This window comes from Pteropus vampyrus, unplaced genomic scaffold (genome assembly GCF_000151845.1).
Source record: "Pteropus vampyrus isolate Shadow unplaced genomic scaffold, Pvam_2.0 Scaffold173, whole genome shotgun sequence".
Lineage (NCBI taxonomy): Eukaryota > Metazoa > Chordata > Mammalia > Chiroptera > Pteropodidae > Pteropus > Pteropus vampyrus.
In genome coordinates this window covers 332,288-351,684 of record NW_011888954.1, presented here as the reverse complement: position 1 = coordinate 351,684, position 19,397 = coordinate 332,288, and the positions used below count along the sequence as shown (strand labels likewise).

At 35.2% G+C, this 19,397-nt stretch overlaps 1 protein-coding gene and 1 pseudogene across 4 annotated transcripts in view; both read right to left on the bottom strand.

Moving 5' to 3' along the window:
* Positions 1–19,397, bottom strand: part of BABAM2 (BRISC and BRCA1 A complex member 2) — a 362,799-nt gene that overhangs the window by 332,736 nt on the left and 10,666 nt on the right. For 3 of the 4 annotated variants that reach the window (XM_011370731.2, XM_023536945.1, XM_011370732.1), the window contains one exon: positions 2,463–2,539. In XM_011370731.2, coding sequence (XP_011369033.1) covers positions 2,463–2,539 — 77 coding nt within the window. Of the gene's footprint in view, positions 1–2,462; positions 2,540–2,956; positions 2,992–19,397 lie in introns of those variants that run through there. The other variant, XM_023536946.1, reaches the window with a different exon arrangement.
* Positions 6,724–6,842, bottom strand: LOC111746071 (annotated as a pseudogene).

Below are 19,397 nucleotides of genomic sequence, written 5' to 3'. Positions count from 1 at the left end.
AAAAAATCAGGGAATAGTCTAAAGAAACAGAAAATTATTTGAGGGAGAACTGTAAAATATGACACATAGGCATCCCTCATACTAACAGCTGGCCCACCATTAACCCACACACTCAGTAAGCTCAGCACATACAGGAGTCCTAACCGGAGTTTTATTGTCTGTCTTAAATATCGATGGACAGACAAAAGCCACCTTGTATTTGAGGAAGGCTACAGAATAACAGAGGGGAAAAAAGATGATAAACAAAAACATAATCCCTAGGGGAAATTAAAATAATTCAGAAAACAGAAGAAAACTTTAAATTTATTTGTACATACATATGTATGTATGTATATATGTATGTATACATGTATATATCTGTATATATAAAGAGAAAACTTTTAAAATACTGTTTTCATAAAATAAAAACAAGACATTGTGAAAGAAAACAGAGAGTAAGGGCAAGAAAGAGCTCTTAGAAATTAAGATACCTAAATATGACTGTGGTAATAAAAAATTATCCGAAGAGCTACAGGAAAGGTGGAAGCAGGAAAGATGGAAGGGTGGAGGGAGGAGTGGAATCTGAGGCAAGTTATTTGAGACTATGTTCCAAGATAAAGGGGTAACCTGTTTACCAAGACAATTCTATAAAACAGAATTTTCAATGCATAGATTCTTCAAAACAAGGTCAAATCCAAGAGAATAATAAAGGTAAATCTCATAGTGATAACTATGCAGGAACAGGCCTGCAGGGCAATCATCCATGCAACCTATAGCCAAGCACAGAAGACAATTACAGATTTAGGACAGACAATAGGTTATCGATCTTAACAATGTCAAAGGAAAATAACAGAAAACAAAAACTGAGAGGCGAAGGAAGAGGAATGGAAGGAAAGGCAGGAACTAATCTCTTCATCTTATAAGTAAGGAGCCGAAAGACATTACCTATGGTTAATGGAAAACTAAGTAACAGTATACTAAGTGTTCATCATCACTGCATAGAGAGTGTGCTTAAGTATTAACAGTGCTAACTGTGTGCCAGGCACTTACCAAGAATTTTTACTGACTGTTCATTTAACTGTACGACACAATGCTTAAAATGATCCTTAAAAGAAAATGTTTTAAAATTACAGGGTAACCAACACAGGAAACAATAGTGGTGATATAATTACATTAAAGAAGAGGAGAAAAGAGAGGCTGATACCTTGTGCTATCAGAGCAAGAAGCCAAAAGATAATAATATCTACATTGAAAAGTCAGGAAACAGGAGCATAGCATATTATTTAGACATATAGATCCCCAGAAGAACACTGAAACAATTTTTAAAAAATTTAAATGGGTCCCTTGAGAAAAGGACTAGGGTTGGGAGAAACAGGACAGAGGACTATTGCTTTCATATATAAAAAACTTCTGAACTATTTACATTTTTAACCATGTGATTTATTTTGATCATTTCTTTTAAATTTAGTTTACACTTTTTTCCAAAAAGTAGCAATCTAATCTGTCCTACTACCTCAAACAGGTGAAATTCTTTTGTATTTCAATGATTTCCAGAGAATGATCTAGTGATGCAAAGTTAACAAGTCAACATGTCACAAATTTTTCACTTCATGTTGCATTTGGTAAATTAATATAATGTAACTACAGAATACTAAGATGTGGCCCCTCCTGGCCTATAATGGTAAATACATAGTCCATGATCTAAAGGCACTGTTGACCCATCTGTCCCATGTATAATGTCTATGTTCTTTATTCTTCTTTTTATGAACAGAGAGACTTTAGTACCCTATTCACCACAAGTATAGATAGATTCAAGAGCGAAAATTCCTGATGAGATTATTGATACTAACCAACCAAAGTTATCATTTCACTCCAGGCACTGGTAATATGGCAAAGAAGGGCTGATGCAACCGAAGCTGATGCTCTATATGGTGGACTAAATCCAGTGCTAGACCCTGCGTGTCACTCAGTGAGGTCACAAACCAGCGGCCCAAGAGCTCAAACCAGCCCCCGCACACATTGGGTCTGGCCTGCATAACGCTGGCCCATGCCGTTCTTAATTTTGAAAAAGGGGACAACATCTAAAACTGACAGAATTTATATAAAAATTCAGATTTCCACCTTCTCTCAAATTACTAGAGGCAGTCCCTCGAGACGGGGTACATGTGCTCAATTTGCCACACCTTGCCCACCTTCCTCATTCAGGGTACCAACCTGGCCCTTGTCACTTTTGCATTTCTGACCTTTGCTATCTATGAAAGAGATAACATGTGTCTGCCTTTTTGACCACAACTTATTTCCTGTTGACTGCCTTACTTTGAAAAGAACTAGGATTGAAAGGCAAAGTTTTAAGAAGTGAAAAATCCTAGTGATCAATATCTCAGGAAATAACATGTAGCAGCCGGAAACAAAAACTAAAGCACAAAGCTTAATGACCAGCACTATAATCTACATTTTCAGTAAAATAGTCATCATTCACTTACATTTTAACGTCTCTCCAGCATATGGTATGTGCAGTTTAAATCGGTCACAGTTGGGTCCAGGAGTCAAGGATGTGCAGCTTTCAAAAAAAAAAGAAAACGATTTTTTTATATAACCCACATATTTATGATATTTGTTAAAGTAAATAAAAAGTGATCTTTATAGATAAGAGATTAAAGCATTGGCTTATAGAAGAGGATAAAAGCCCTTAATGGTCATGGAGGCCAAGACAATGATACTTGCCCTAAAACAAATAATTCATTTATCTCACAATAAAACCTTTCTGCCTTCTAAAAACAAACACCAACACTGCTTCAACTATTTCAAACAAGTTTATCCCTCTTTTGAAATAGGTATACCATCCAAAAGAGGTCTGTAGTCTTTGATATGCCAAGAACTGTAAAATAAGAGTAGTTTTATGGTCATATTTTAAATGTAGACTCTTAGCTTTTACTCAGTACTAAAAAGAACCCATTTTTGGCTTTTTTTCTGGTACCACATGGTTTTTTCTCTTTCCTCTAGATTTGGCACCCCACACTTACATCTGTGGAGAGCACAATGCACTGCACTCGGTTTCAGATAAAATGCAAATTTAAAGGGGAGTGGTGTGAATTAGTCACCTAGGTCTCAACAGCTTATTTTTTTTAATCTATTACTCCATGAAGTTATACAATGATCTTTGTTCTTTATACAGATTTACTTTATATCTTTCATGATCTTACATGCCATAACTTCGACTGCATAACAGCAGTATTGGCTTCATAAATTAATAAAACATTAATATGAAAACTAAGGAAGTTATGTCTTCATTTAGTTTCTTAAAAAGTAAGGTTTTTCATTTATAAAGTAAAGCAAGAAGGTTAGTTTTCTTTCATAATTCCAAAACTTGCTATGAAAAATTTCTGAAAAAGAATCTACAGAAGCTGTTTAAGGAATGAAAGCATTGTTGGAACAAGTGTACAGCTTCCCTTGACGGCCATTCTGAAGGGCGACAGTCATTGGAAAACAAATTTGAGAAACGCTGGCTCTAAAAGAATCTAACTCAAACCTCATATTAGATTTACTATTACTTTTTCCCAAAACTATTTAAATGTGAAAGAAAAGAACCAGACAAAAACTTAAATTCAGATGTATTTAATATAAATCATTAGATTGGTTATTCTTTATCTTCAGAGGCCAAAAACACCACCAGTTTAAACGACACAACAAAGTTGCACTGGTAATTGCATACTAACATATTTTAATTTTTCACAGGCTTTAAGAACACATTCTCCCTTACCTTTCAATATAAAAAAGTTCTTCAGGGCACATTTTACTAAGTAAAATATTGCCTTTATAGTAGAATCTTTTCTAGCCCACATCACAGTAGTTATTTGAAAACACTTACGGAAAACCCATAAATTATAGCATTACAAAATGTAATCTAACAACAGAAATGATCCTACAAGCAACACTAAGAATTTTTTTCTTATATTCAACCAACACCTTAAAATGAGTAAATTAAAAAAAAAAACAAAACACCATTTATAATCAAGTGTCTCGTGCGGCTTAAGGATCAAATTATCTATCTGTGTAGTTTAACAAATGAAATTATTAATAGTACAGGAAATCCTCAGAATTAATCTGATTCTAGCTTGTTTGAATAAGCCCTCTTCTTTAATGTGAAATTTGTTTCTGCATTGTTACATTCACTGTTGGGCCACATTTTATTAGGATATACATGGGCTTTAACCAGGACTGGGAAAGGGTTTTCATGCTGTGCGCCTTCTCTCTCCTCCCTTACTATGTGAACCGCTGGCTCCAGCCACCTCGGGGTGTGAAAAGGTACAATTCTCACTGATTCTTTTCACTTCAATGAGATTTATTGAGCATTGTTCTGTGTGTTAGGAATACAGGGTGGACAAGACAGACAAGATCTACAATCTCATGGAATGTGAATTCTGGCAAGGTCGTGACACACAAGAGACAAATATATAAAGATGGTTTAAGATTGTTAAACGTCATGAGGAAAATAAAACAGGGTGCTGCAATAAAACAGGAGCAAGGTCACACTGGAAGACTAAGGAAGACTTCTGGAGGAGGTGAAGTCCGAAACCTGAAAACATGAATGGGCGAACCATGCAAAGTTCTGGGGAAGAGCATTCCAGACAGAGGGAACAGCTGGTGCCAAGGCGTGAAGGCAGGACCAAGCCTGATATGTCTGGGGGAAGAAATCTTGACAAGTCTGGGCAATGCAGCTAGAGCCGTGTGAATGAGGGAGAGGAGAGTAAAAGATCAGGACAAGGAGCAAGCAAGGGACATAACTGTAGAGCCGTGTAGGTGGTGGCAATTAATTCAGGTTTTATTCCAAGAATGAAGGAAGGTTTTAAGAAGAGTAATATTATCTGACTCTACGCTTTTAAAAGATCACCCTGTCTACTGTACGAGAAAGAGACAGCAAAGAGGTAAAATGAAAATGGGGAGACCAGATAGGAGTCCACTTCAGGCAAGAAAGATGGACACTTAGACTAAGTAGCAGCAGTGGTGATGGAGACAAGTGGATTTACTCACTAGTGGTGACTAGCAGAGGAGTAAGTTTAGGGAGAAGGGAAATCAGGAGTGTGAAGTGTGAGATGATAACCAAATCTTAAATGGAAACAGAACCAGAATACTGAGTGAGCTAGCCAAAATGTACTAAAACTCACCCTAGACAGAGTGCTGTTATGTTGCTGGAAAGATCACTCACTTGCAGTGGGACGGGAGTAGCGGTAACACTCCCCAAAGAGCCCAGCAAGTTAAAATGGCTAGTCTCCAGGTGACCACAGGGATTCTGCTTTGCTGAGAAGAATTAAAATTCGGGTTCTGGGTGACAGAGGAAAGACTACGCATCCATCATCACGTCTCCCTCTCCTAGAGAGCACTCAGCTTCTGCGCCAATCAAATGTTGAGCAAATTATTTAAAATATCTGGTAAGCTCTATCGTCCACATTATCTGGAATAAATAGGTTTATAGGAAAGAAGCCAATGTCATGTTACCATGTTACCTAAAAGTTCTTTTATGATTAAACTAAAATGTTTCCCCTTCTTAAATTACCTGTCTAAAATTAGTTTTGGTCATGTTATTCAATTTACTGTGAAATTTCAAATCACACTCAAGGAGGACATTATTTTTTATGTTAATCAAAAACAGTACATGGGTTAAGAGAAATTGAAAAACACATATGAATAGTATAATTCCACTTATGGAAAAAATAAAGCTATGTGCGTGTATATGTTTGTCCATAAACAGATTGCAGGAGAGTCACCAAAATGTGTTAAGATTTTGGATGAGTTTTATAACTTTCAATTGCTTTTCTGCATTGTTGTGATTTTTATAATGAACATGAACTATTTTATAATTATATAAGTATTTTACAACTAAATATACCCTTTTTATATTTGACTAAAGCAGCCTGGTTATGATGGCTTGATTTATCTTTTTCTTTTAAAGTGTTTCACTCTTTTTCAGAAGGGAAGAATGCAAGGCGATTTACTGATAGTCTTCAAATAAAGTATATGAAAGTATTTATAATGATATCAACAACTTCACATTTCTGACATTTATTGTGTCTCACAGTTTCTTTGTGTCAGAATTTTGGGAATGGCTTGGCTGGGCAGTTCTATTACAAGGTCTCCCATGAAACTGCAGTTAGATGTCAGTAACAGGTAACTAAAAGAGTGGGAAACTCCATTCATCTAGAAAGTCATTTCCTTGCACAAGTATGAAAAAGCTACTAAATAAAAAGCTACTGGCTTCGTTAAAATTATATCTGTACAATGGCAACTTGTCCAAACATACATAATATAAAAGACCAATATTCCAAATTGAATGAATTTTAATAATAAAATAATTTTAAATGATTTAAAAATTACTGATAATTAAAATGTAATTTCAAATTTGTCTCAATCGTATTTTCTGAGTGTTTACTATATGTCAGGCACTATGCTAGCTGCTGAGAAAACAGTGGTGACAAGAACAAAAACATATCTTGGCATTATAATGTAAGAAGTTTTTGGATGAATCCCTATGTCTAAAAATGTCTTTTACTAAATTTTAATTACCTCAATATACTAGGAATGCACTAAAAGGGGAACAAAGAGAACTAAACTATCACCTGCAGATTATCCAAATGGGTATAATTAAATGGGAATTTTCTTTTTTTTTTTTTGGCAAGGCAACCCTTGGTTGACCTCACAGATTGCAAGGACCTAGTCATCTTATAATCCCTTATTTTTTAATTTTTATACCTACAGCACCTGGTCTTCCTAGGTGGTCTCCAATCTAAGCACTAACCAGGACCGACCCTGCTAAGCTTCCAAAGTCACATGGGATCAGGCTTGTTCAGGGTGGCATGGCCGTAGGCTAAATGGGAATTCCTGATAGCATCAAATCAGGTAGTTTAGTCCAGTACTTTCTAAAAAAAACTGCAGCTGACTGCTGGTACAAACACTAAGCATAATAATCTCACATACTCTTATCCATTTGGTCTCTTATTTTACATCTAATCACATGACTCCCAATATTAATACGTTTTTTAATTATGGTTTCTTTTCCCAACCAGATCATAAGATTCTCAGTGCCAAGAACTATTTTATACATTTTTAAATGTCTTAGTACAGCATTTAGCCCAGTGCTAAGCAACCAGCACTGATGATATTTTACCATATACTTATAATCATAAACTAAACTCAAAAACTATAATTTTACAGATGACGATAGTGAAGCCCAGAGGGTCTCACAGGCACTCAGTGAGAGCACTGGGACTGGAAATCACATACAGGGCACCCTGGCCACATCTCAGCCTCCCTGGCTTAGGTATCTTTAAGTCATCTTTAAATCTCTGACATCTAGCACTTGTGTCGAAGACATGGATACTCCAAAAACTACGTACACAGATAAAGGTGTGCTAAATGAATGCATAAACCTTAATTCCCAGTCTTGCGTTCTTTTTTCTTTATTAAGTTTACTGGGGTGACATTGGTTAATAAAATTCTATAGGTTTTAAGTGTACAATTCAATAAAACATCATCTATATATTGCATTGTGTGTTCACCACCCAAAGTCAAATCTCCTTTCATCACCATATATTTGACCCCTTTAGCCCTTATCTACCTCCCCCTCCCCTTTCCCTTCATTTCATGACAAAAACTGATGATTTAACTGGAATTAGGAAGACGCGCTCATCCTCACTTCTGATATTTGTGGAAATTGTCCCTTTGAAGAGCTATACATGTGACCCAAAATTTAAAGTCATTACTTAAAATTACTCTATTTTTACAACAAATAATGATAACAGCTAACACATGTTGGGCATTTACTACATGGCAGGCACTACTCTAAGTTCTTTAATTAAATTACTCAAGCCCATAGCAACCATCAGAGGTAAGTGCTATTATTACTTCCAGTTAACATATGAGGAAACTGAGGTACATACAAGCTATGTAGCTTGCTAGTAAGTGACAGAGCTGGGATCCAAACCTAGGATGTCTGGGTTCAGGGCCCATTTTCTTAGCCATCACACTAAATCACTTCTCAGTAATTAAAGGGGCAATCTAGTGAAAATGTGAATTATAATTTTTTCAAATGACATTAAAAATCTATAATAATGAAAAGCAAAAACTGATAAAACATTGCCAAAAAGAGTGTTCTATCATGTGTTTTAATGAAAAGAAAATGATTTGTCAGTAATAAGTACAAGTACTGCATACATGTAAATCAGTGATGTAAAAGAGGGAATGAGGCTCTCATAACTTGATTAAACAGGCTCTATAATGTTCACACTATTGATTTATTTAGCAAACTTTAATAAATAAACTCTTTAAATAGTGAAAGGTAAATGTGGATTTGAATCCTCTTTAAATTATTACTTGTTCCTACTTATAGAGATTTGACTCAAATTATTAAAATATCACTATAAAGAGGAAAATTGGCAATTTCATTACACTTTGTATTTTTAGTGACAGTCAAGAATTAATCTGGATTAATACAGCTTTAAGATCTTATACACCTTTAAGACATTAGCATTTTTGAGGCAATGTAAAATACATGCTTCCTAATTTAACGCTAAACCTATTATTTGATGTATTTTCTGGAAAAAAAAAATAATGATTTAAACCATATCTACTCTTCAAACCATCTAAAAAGAACAAAGTAGATGAGTCCAAGGCTCCTTCCCTGAGTCTGCGTCAGTTTCCTTTACCCTGACTGTTAATTTACCACTTGGCATGTTCTACATGGCTTCCTGTTTTCTTGATAATGACGTTTGTGCTTAACTAACAATATTCAACATCAGCTGAGAAGGAAATCTTCAGCTTTGGCAACCTAAAATAGCAGGTGACTGTGCAATAAAATAGGCTCAAAGACCAATAATTGCCTGCTGAATAACTATGAAGCCACAAATTAGAATGAATTACTGTTAACTGATATTCACATTTTCATTTTATAGAACTATTTTCTCTGAATTAAATCTATCATCAATGATTCCACTCAGATTAAATCAGTTTCGAAATTATCATAGTTTCTAAACTGAAATGCAGCAGTAAACAAGTTAGAAGACTGATATAGTTATCTTTTAAAATAATTTTTTAATTTTTCATTTACAGTTGGCATACTCCAGTATGTTAATTTCAGGTATACAACATAGTGATTAGACATTTATATAACTTATGAAGTGGTCACCCCAATAAATCTAGTACCCAAAAGACACCATAGTTATTATAATATTATTGACTATATTCTCTATGCTGTACTTTACATCCACCCCCATGACTATTATGTAAACCACCAATTGTACTTCTTAATCCAGTCCCCTTTCACAGCCATCCCCCGCCCCCGCAATTCCCTCCCCATCTGGCAACCATCAGAATGTTCTCTGTATGAGTTTGTTTCTGTTTATTTGATTTAGGCTATCTTAATAGCTATCTACATAATCTATACTATAAAGGCATTTGAACTTCTGATTCACAGAATTTTACACCCTCAAGCCTTAGAAAGTAATTGTGGCCCATTGCGTTGACTATATCAAAACCCTCTAGGTCAAGTTCAGGCCATTCAACAAGGAGACTCATGAATTAAAATTGGTAAAAGAAAGCAGCAAAACTGCACTGAGGTAGACTTTTTACATTGTTCTCAGAATGGAACTATCTACTCAATGACATACAATGTTTCTAATACACCAAATATATCTTCTATACCTCAAAGCCTCAAATCTATTTCTAGGCCCTACTAGAAAGTGATGGATTCAATTCTTAGCATAAGATTTCAAAATGCCATTACCAATATAAGTGACTCGGCCCAGAATATTTTAAAATTTATAAAATATTTTTTAATGTGTTTCCAGTTCATGTGGTATCAACTGTTTTTCCCAGTTTCCACACTATATCTCCATTTATAAATAACAGATTTCAAATCTACTTTAGGGCAGGGAGTATTTTTAAATGTTACTAGGTGTTCCTATAACAACAATGTGGTTTAAATTAAATATGATTTCAGTAAGAAAGATGGGCTCAATACCATTTTTAACAGTTAACTAAGAGGGGGAAATCTTAATTTTTTGAGATAGATGCCGAGGTCATTAAAGTTTTCTTCTTTTTCTAATATGTGCATTTAATTCACTCTGTTAACAGAATAAACGAGAAAATTAAGATGGTAATCTCAGCAAGATAAGTGTTTGATAAAATTAAACATCCATTCATGATTTTAAAGACTCTTTGCAAATGAGGATAAAAAAAGAACTTCCTTAATATAATAAAGGCCATCTGCAAAAAAACCTACAGCAACGTTATAGGAAGCTAACGAAATGCGAAATTTTTCCCTTAGAGATAGAAAATGAGACAAGGATACCCATCAGCTCTTACCACTTTTATTCAACATTGTACTGGAGGTCCTAGCAAGCAGAGTAGCATGGAGAAATAAGGGTATAAATATTGGAAAGGAAGAAATAAAATGATACTTTATTTGCAGATAATATGACTGCATGTTTTTAAAACTGAGTTTTTAAATCTTCATATGCATTATTGCGAATAGTAAGTTTAACAAAGTTTCTAGACAAAGAACACACAAAAAAAGCAAGTGTATACTTTACATGTATATCTATATACCATCAATAATCAGTTGAAAAACAAAAACTTTTAGAAAGATGCCACTGAAAATAACATCTATCGAAGAACAACTACATAGAAATAAGTATCACAAAAGATGTGCAAGATCTCTATGTAGAAAATTATTTTTAAGAAAATGAAGAAAAAAATTAACACATTTTTGTTCATAGATTATGTTCATAGATTAAAAGATGCATAATGAAAAGATGTCAGTGCTCCTTAAACTGATCTGGAAACTGAAAGGCAGATTCTGAACATGTTAATAGCAGCAGCTTTCTTTGAAATAGCTCCAAAATGAACAATTAAAATGTAATTGGGAATACCTAAATGCCTCTCAGCCATAGGACAGAAAAATGAATTGAGATACACTCATAAAGTGAAATAAATAGCAATGAAATAAATAAATTACACCTACATGCAACAACATAGATGAATCCCACAAACATACTGATGAATGAAAGAATACATTTATGATTCCATTTGTTTGAAGTTCAAAACCAGAAAAAAAACTATAGTGGTTGTGTACTGATAAAAATATTATAGAGAAGCAGGAAAGTGATGACTACAAAGTCAGAACAGTAGCTTATTTATGGGGAAAGAAGGAAGTCGAGACTGGGACAAGGCACACAGGGGGCTCCTGGGGCACTGCCAACGTTTTATTTCTTGATCTAGGCAGTGGTGACACAGATGTTCACATACTGATAATTATTAAAATGTTAGAATATGTTTTATGCTATCCAGTTGTTTTGGGGGTTTGGGGGAGTTTTTTGTTTGTTTTGTTATCTAGTTTTAACGAGCCCTCCAAGTGACTCTGATGCGCACTCCAGTTTGAGAACCACTGCTTTAAGTATGGACTACGTCTGGGCTAAGTAATAATGACGGTTATTTCAGTTGGACTTTCTACTGCCCGTGGATTGACACAGCCACCTGCACTAAGCAAGTTCACATTTTCCCATGAGAGTAAACCATTTGGAAACAGCTTGTTTTCATGATCTTCAACTTCTCTTTAATAGAATCCTTTTCCATTCTTACAAAGCTAGAAAGTTTTCCATTTTACATCCCAAAATTTGTGATTGGGGATACACATTTCTTTTCTCCAAATGAAATTTGTAAGTATTGGTGAACATTACAGGTCAATGGCCTGTCTTCGAGTAAGACAACCCACTGGGGTATTGGAAGAAAATTATGTGTGTGTGTGTGTGTGTGTGTGTGTGTGTGTGTGTGTAGAGAGAGAGAGAGAGAGAGAGAGATTGAGAGAGATTGAGATAGAAAGTAGAGAGAGAAAATATATAGAGAGAGAGTATACATAGAGAAGATGGAGAGAGAGAGAAAAAAAAACAGACAGAGAAATTACTCCTTACCAATATGTATTATACAGATAGACCCTAGCACTCTCTCTTGGTTCCCACTCAGTCGTTCAAGTGTCCTGAGGGAGGAGTGGGAGTTCCACAACCCAGAGGAGTTGGTGGTGGTTCACTCAGTTATTCAGTTGCCTTCAGCATACTGTGATATGCTTCATGGAATAAGGAATCCACTATCTTACTTTTAACTAAAGCCCTTAAGAAATGAACAAGTAGCTTAAACTGATTCTTGCAAAGAATTTTTGGCTAGAAAATAATACCAATAATGCAAGTGCAGGCAAATTTTCAGGTGGGTGGGACTGAAAAATAGTCTTATGGCACAATGTATGCAGCCAACGTTGCATTTCTTCCATTAGTATCTATATATTTTTTCCGATTTCTTTTTCAGGTCTGATAGGTAAAAATACCATATTATAAGTAACAAATTATCTTACAGTATTGCTTATTTCATCTTATGTCATTCTTTTTAACTTATATTTACATATGTTTTATAATAATAAGTATATTTTATAATTAATATGCATGCATTGGGGGTTTATTATCAAATTATTTGAAGTGCATAACTGAAAAAGTTTAGAGTGCTGCTATAAGAGTTAAAGAAAGAAGTCTCTCTATTCTTAGGAAACTTGAATTATAATCAGAAAATAAAAATCAAACTTATGAAAGTCAAACAAGACACAATTTAAATAACAATTTGAGACAACAATAGATACAAGTCACAAAGCAATTAACATGATTAATTGCCAAATTAGTGGTTAAAGAAAATAAACACAATAGAAGTTGAGAGAACAGAGAAACCACTTTTAGCTGGGGTAATCAAGAAAGGTTCACTGGACTACAACTGGCCTCAAAGAATGACTTGGATCTGGTCAAGATAGCGGAAGGAAAACTATTTATCTGCAATTGTCCTTAAATAGGGGGAAAATCAAGGAGACAAATGCCCTGCTAGATTGAAAGCTCTATGATGAAATAGAGTGCATTAACCCTTGGAGCCCTCCGTGCCCAGCAGTATACTCACTGGCACACAGAGCACCTGAGAACTATCGAATAAACAGTACAGGTGAGCAAGTGGGACTGCAGAAGACAAGCACACTCCAAGGTCATGTCAAACTGAAAGCAAATTACATAAATGTCCTGGACTGATTCCCATTCCAACTGTGGGAATGCTGGTAATTCTTACATTAATAAATATTATCAGAAATCTCCAGGGACAAGGCCAACTATTTCTATAAAGTTAATGTTATACTAAATACTTTTAATTTGTTCAATAAAAATTTCCTTTAACCTTTTTAAGCCATCATTTTCATTCCTTGACCCAAAACATGTCCTAAATGGATGTATTCCCTAGTCTTTGAATTCGGGGCCTTTCTATTTCTATCATGTGTATACAACTGACCCTTGAACAACATGGGTTTAAATTGTGCAGATTATTGTCAATTAATACTGTAAATGTATTTTCTCATCCTCATGATTTTCTTAATAACGTTTTCTTTTCTTTTTCTTTTTCTTTTTCTTTTCTCTAGCTTACTTTGTTGTAAGAATATACTATGTAAGAATATACATATCAGACACAAAATATGTGTTAAGCAATTGTTTATGGTATTGTTAAGACTTTTGGTCAACAATAGGCTATTAGTAGTTAAGTTCTGGGGGAGTAAAAATTTATATGCAGATTTTCGACTATCCAGAGTATGAGGGTTGGTGCCCCTATGCTGTTCAAGGGTCAACTGTACTATGTATCTAAATTCCAATCTCAATTCCTGCTCTTTACAGGGAAGGACTAGAGAGTACATACTGCGGCATGTAACTCAGATTCTCAACAGAATGAACTAGCACAACTTTGATCTCCTTCTCTTACTGGCTTTCATAACATTTGCTTTATTTGTTTGTATCTCTACCATGCTTCACACTTACTAGTGCTCAATATATGCCTTTCTTTTAAAAAATAAATTTGAGTGAATATAAAAAATACTAAGGCAGGGTACGAAAAAGAACGGAAAACTGGTATAGGAAGTGGAGGAAGGGAAGGACAGGGAGAAGAAAAAAAATAAGGAAAAGTGAAAACATGAACTGTAGTGGAAATAGATGACAGGTGGAGGTACAAATAGAGAATGAGAGATAGAATGGAGGAGTGAAGAAGGGAAGAGGGAGAATTAACGGATTCTGAAATGTCATTAAAGGGTTCCTTTTCATTTGGTGAAAGGTGATTTCTAAAAATGGAAGAAAAGTTTTTTAAATCCTCAAATTCTTCTATTTAAGTGATTATGAGCATATCTAGAACTAGCAAATAATGGGATAAATGTACCATCCATGTATTTGTGGTTGTTTAGGTGATCTGGGAGGATTTTTTCTTGAATCGCTGCTGGAGATACTACTGCCACACACTGATTTGTAGAGCCTTGTGCAAGTTAAGCCATGGGTCTCTTCCTCGGTTTCCCCGTCTATAAAATGGGGATAATAGTCACACTCCACAGAGGTATTATGAGGATTCACTGAGTTAACACATATCAAATATTTAGAACAGTGCCTGGCACACAGAATGCTACGGGTATTCAACAGCACATTATTGCAAAATCAAAAATATGGAGGAGAAAGCCTATCTTAATCACTATTTTCTTTAAAACCTTAACTTTGCTTGGGCAGTAATTTTCAGAATCAGGGAAAAAAATTTTAATGACCCTCTCACCTCATTACTATGCTTTCTTCATTCCAAAGACAAAATTTCTCAGAGGGAGTCCACCCATGAAGAGATTGAATCAAAGCCATAATTTTCCCAGGTCCTAAAGCGAACCTAATAGAGCCCATAATGTCCTTTATACTACACAGCACAAGACCCACAGGAGAATGAAAAGAAGAGTATCAAGATGGGATATCTAAGCGGTCTGCAGAGCAAGAAGGGACCAGAAGGAGCTGTCTAAGAAGAATAAGGAGAGGAAGCCTTGAGTCTAGACAGAGGCTTCCAAATTTTTTTGACACACAGTAAGAAACTTTTAAATCACCATTTTATATCACCATTCAGTACACATATATATATTGAGTATGTATATACATATATATGTATAAGTATACAGAAATTGAAAGAAAATTGTCATGCAAGAGTACATGAAATGCACTGACATTTTTTGTTCAATTCTCTTCTACTTCATATTTTTTTATGGGAATAGAAAAACCCACTAAAATAATTTCTTAACACACCAATGGGTCACAACCTACTAACGGTTTATAACACACAGTTCTATCCATACGACCTCAGGGAATGTAGCTTCCAGAAAAATGAAGATAACAATACTCCATACCGGTTAAAGCCATTCCTTGAACACTTCATTCAGTTTTAGGTATTACACTTTAAGAAATATAGAGACTAACTGCATCACATGTGGAAGAAGCCAATGAGGATGGTAAAAGGTCACAAATCACATGATATAAGCAAAGGCTACATGCAGCCTACAGAAGAGAAAAATACAAAACACACGACAGCCGGCTTCATTTATTTGAAGTGTTGTCACATGGAAGATTGATTAAGCTTATTCTATATTGTACCAAGAAGTAGAAGTGACACAAAAGGGGTTTCAGGTCAACAAAGGAAAGGACTTTCTAACAGCATCAGCTGTCCAGTGAGCAGCCTTGGCCGCAGGGAGTCTCCTCATGACTGGAGACACTTCGGCACAGTCCCGAGAGCCACTTGGCAGGGAAGCACTGGGAGGGGCTCACACAGTCCATGGTGGTCATTAGAGTGTAATGCTTCCAATCCTGAAATTCTATAATTCTGTGCTAAATAAAGACAATATTATATAATAATATGACTTCTAAAGTTAAGACCAATTCTTTAAGTTTAAAAAAACTTCTACCATGAACTACATAAAACAAATTCGAAATAGCAAACAATAATACTTTAACAAAAACAATGTAATACAAATTGGCTTACTGTCTGTATCACTATCACTAAAAATCTTCATTAGTTACAATTAGAGAAACTGAAATGCCACCCAACTCACTGACGTAATTTTAAGATGTTGATCAACTTAGAAAATATAAATCCATATATAGCCTTAACAAGCAAATAACAAAAAAATGTTTGATCTTTAAAATGTGCAGGAATAAAGGAAGAAGGTTTGCCAAGAAAGAAAAGTGTATTGTAAACATTCTCTCCTTACTCACAAGTCGTGCTTCCTTGGTATACATACAGAATACATAAAGAAAATAATGATACTCTGAGTTTTTACTGACCCAGCTAACTGGAAATTTTAGTAATTTTGAGAGAAGTCTCATTCTTATAACCATCTATCATATTTGTTCTACCATATTTGTTTAAAAAGAAAAAAAATAGTATCTCAGATTATCCAAAGTGTAATTATTAATTACTAACCACTAATATACTATTGTTTCACCTCTGAGAAAATCTAAAAAGGTTAACTCCTGACCTGTCAGAATGCAGAGACCCTTCCAGAATAGTGCTACTCAAAGCGGGGTCCATCCATCAGTGCTGGACTATAAACTGTTACTAATCCCAATGAGATAAGCACCCAAATTGATAGTAAGAATTTAGAAACATTTAAAGCAATTTGTAAGAGTGATTTTAAGTCTGATGAATCTAATATTAATAAGCCCAGCCTTGTCTTTCACATGCGTTTTTATTTCATTTTTCTAATACTTAATTTATGTTGTATTTCACAAAAGTATCAGTTGGTGACAGATTGGAAATTAAACTTTTTTAAAACTGGTCTTTCACCAATGACAGTTTGAGAAACATTTCTCAAAAGATCCTTTAAATGCTTCAGGTCTTTGGATATGAAGATAAACTGCTTCACTTTGATGTCCCCTAATCTCCTTATGCACCTTAGTCTCCCCACTGCAGTAACAACACTATTAATTTATTCCTGTCCAAGTGTTCTGATATCTCTGCTAAGTTGACAGTAATATTGATATAGTTCACTGCTTAAAATTTATCATCAGATTATCTGTCTGGCTGCTCAGAATTTGTAACACTACTTAATTTGTATATTGATGTAGCACCAACATATTCTTGGATTCATCCCATATTAAAAGGTATTAGCTAATTTGATGATCCAGTTTGGAGGGGTCACCTAATCTTGTAACACAACTGCTGGCATAATCGATGACAGTCAGTCGTATAATTTTTTAGAAAGTCTAAAGATAGTGTAGGTCAGTTTTAAATCCCAGGCCTCCACACCTAAAGAAGAGCATGCAGCATCCTGAACTCACACTAAAGTCCTATTATCTCTGCAATTTTGCCCACCTACCTGGACTCTCAATTCTCCATGTGAACTATTTCACCCAAAATATGGAAATAACCCAAGTGTCCACTGATGGATGAATGGAAAAACTAAATGTAGTATATATGTACAACAGAATATTACTCAGCCTTAAAAAGGGAGGAAATTGTGATACAAGCTACAATATGGATAAAGCTTGAAGAAATTACACTAAGTGAAATAAGCCAGTCACAAAAGTACAAACATTGCATAATTCCACTCATATAAGATACCCAAAGTAGTCAAATTCATAGACAAAAAATGAAATAATGATTGCCAAGGGCTGGGGGAAGGGAGGAATGGGGAGTAATTGTTCAATGGACATGGATTTCCAGTTTTGCAAGACGAAAAAGGTTCTGGAGGTACACAGTGGTGATGGCTGCACAGCAATGTGAAAGTACTTAATGCCACTGAACTGTACACTTAAACATGATTAAAATGGTAAACTTATGAATATTTTACATTGAAAAAGTATATGCTAATGCTCAAACTGAACATGTTAATAATTGTATGAACCACAAAATTTTTTAAATAATGTTTTTTAAATGAAAAGACTCTTAGACGTCCATAGATGAAAAAAGCAATTGTTCCGAGGGCATCATACCTCCTTACCAGTGGAACATCAAAATGTTCTCCAAAACTTCCACTTGATTCAGTATCTCTTATCAATAAGTTGGCAAGCGCAAAGGTTAAGATAAAAACCTTTTCAGAAAACAAATAAGGATATATTTTTCAAAGAGTCAAGAGAAGCAAGGTCAATGGGAAAAACAGCTTTCATAACAAGTCATTAGAAAGATAACCAAATCACTCAGGAAATGTGGCCCTGGAAAGGAAGATTACAGAATTATTTCTCAAGAACGTGGCACCGAACAACAAGCTTATTCAAGAAACACGAATGCTAAAAAGGAGGCTATTCTTCATGGGCATAAAGAGTCTTTTAACATATAAATGATGGTGTAGGAATAATTAATTTGGAGTCCTAAAACAAATGTATGTGCCTATTAACATGTACTAAAAGAGCCTCGCTTATCATCTAATCTTAAAGAACTTTGCAAATTTTTTGTCCTAATGAAACAAAACTAGTCAAAAATACTACCTTAAAATTGCACAGAATAGAGAGGACAAAGATAACAGCAGGAGTGAGGTTTTGTTTTCTTGAACAATGCAAAGTAGAGGTGGGAACAGACTAGACGAATCTCTACCCCTTTCCTTTACACACTGTACTGGCTACTTCCCTTCGCCTCTTCCCCTATCCCAACCTCCAGACCAAATGAAGTCACCCTAAAATGAAGTCACTGCAGGGCACTAAAAGCCCAAATTTCACAACTACCTAAAACTCCAGGCCCAATTTGTCCTAGCACTTACCACTCCAGACTCTGTGGGAAGACCGGGATCCTAGCAAAAGTTCCCAAGGTCAGTGATTTCAGAGTTCACTGAGTCAAGGCCAATATCAACACTTTGACTTTTCCCCCCTAAAATCCTAAGTACAAAATATAAGTGACAGCACTTTGAAATGTTAAAAGATCCACAATCTTTTATTTATTATAACAACATATAAAATAATTGTATAATTAACCGTATTATACTATTATAATTAGAAGAAGGCTGAACAGGCAGCTACCAAAGTTAAATCTTTAGAGTAGAAAAGAGAATGAGCTGAGCCATGAGGAATAGGGGGAACTATTTCTTCTAGTTAAAAAAGCCTAAGAAATAATTTCTGAAAGACAACCTGGACTCAATCTATCAACACCATGCATGTGTTCACTGGGTGTCTAGATGCTCTGATACCTAGATAAGCACCCTGAGACCTGGCAAAAATTCTCCCCTGTAATAGATATCTATGACCTCACCCACCCGCTGGCCACACCAGCTCTCCACCCTCCAACAGAACTCCTACTTTATTCTGTACATCCCTTAAGAGGCCTTGGCAGGCAGGCTTCTTCAACCCTCTGCAGTGAATTGTTGTATGTCTCTGCTCAAGACAACCAATGTTTACTCTTTAAAACCTACTGAAAATTGGTAGGTTCTACCTAGCTGCTAAAAATAGTTGGCATCTCCAAGCCCATTCATCCTTCAACCAAATCAACCTTCATACATATAAAAAGCTTTGCAAATCGATAAGAAAAAGACAAATACCCCACCAGAAAAATGGATAAATGTCATGAATTGGTAATTTATCCCCCCC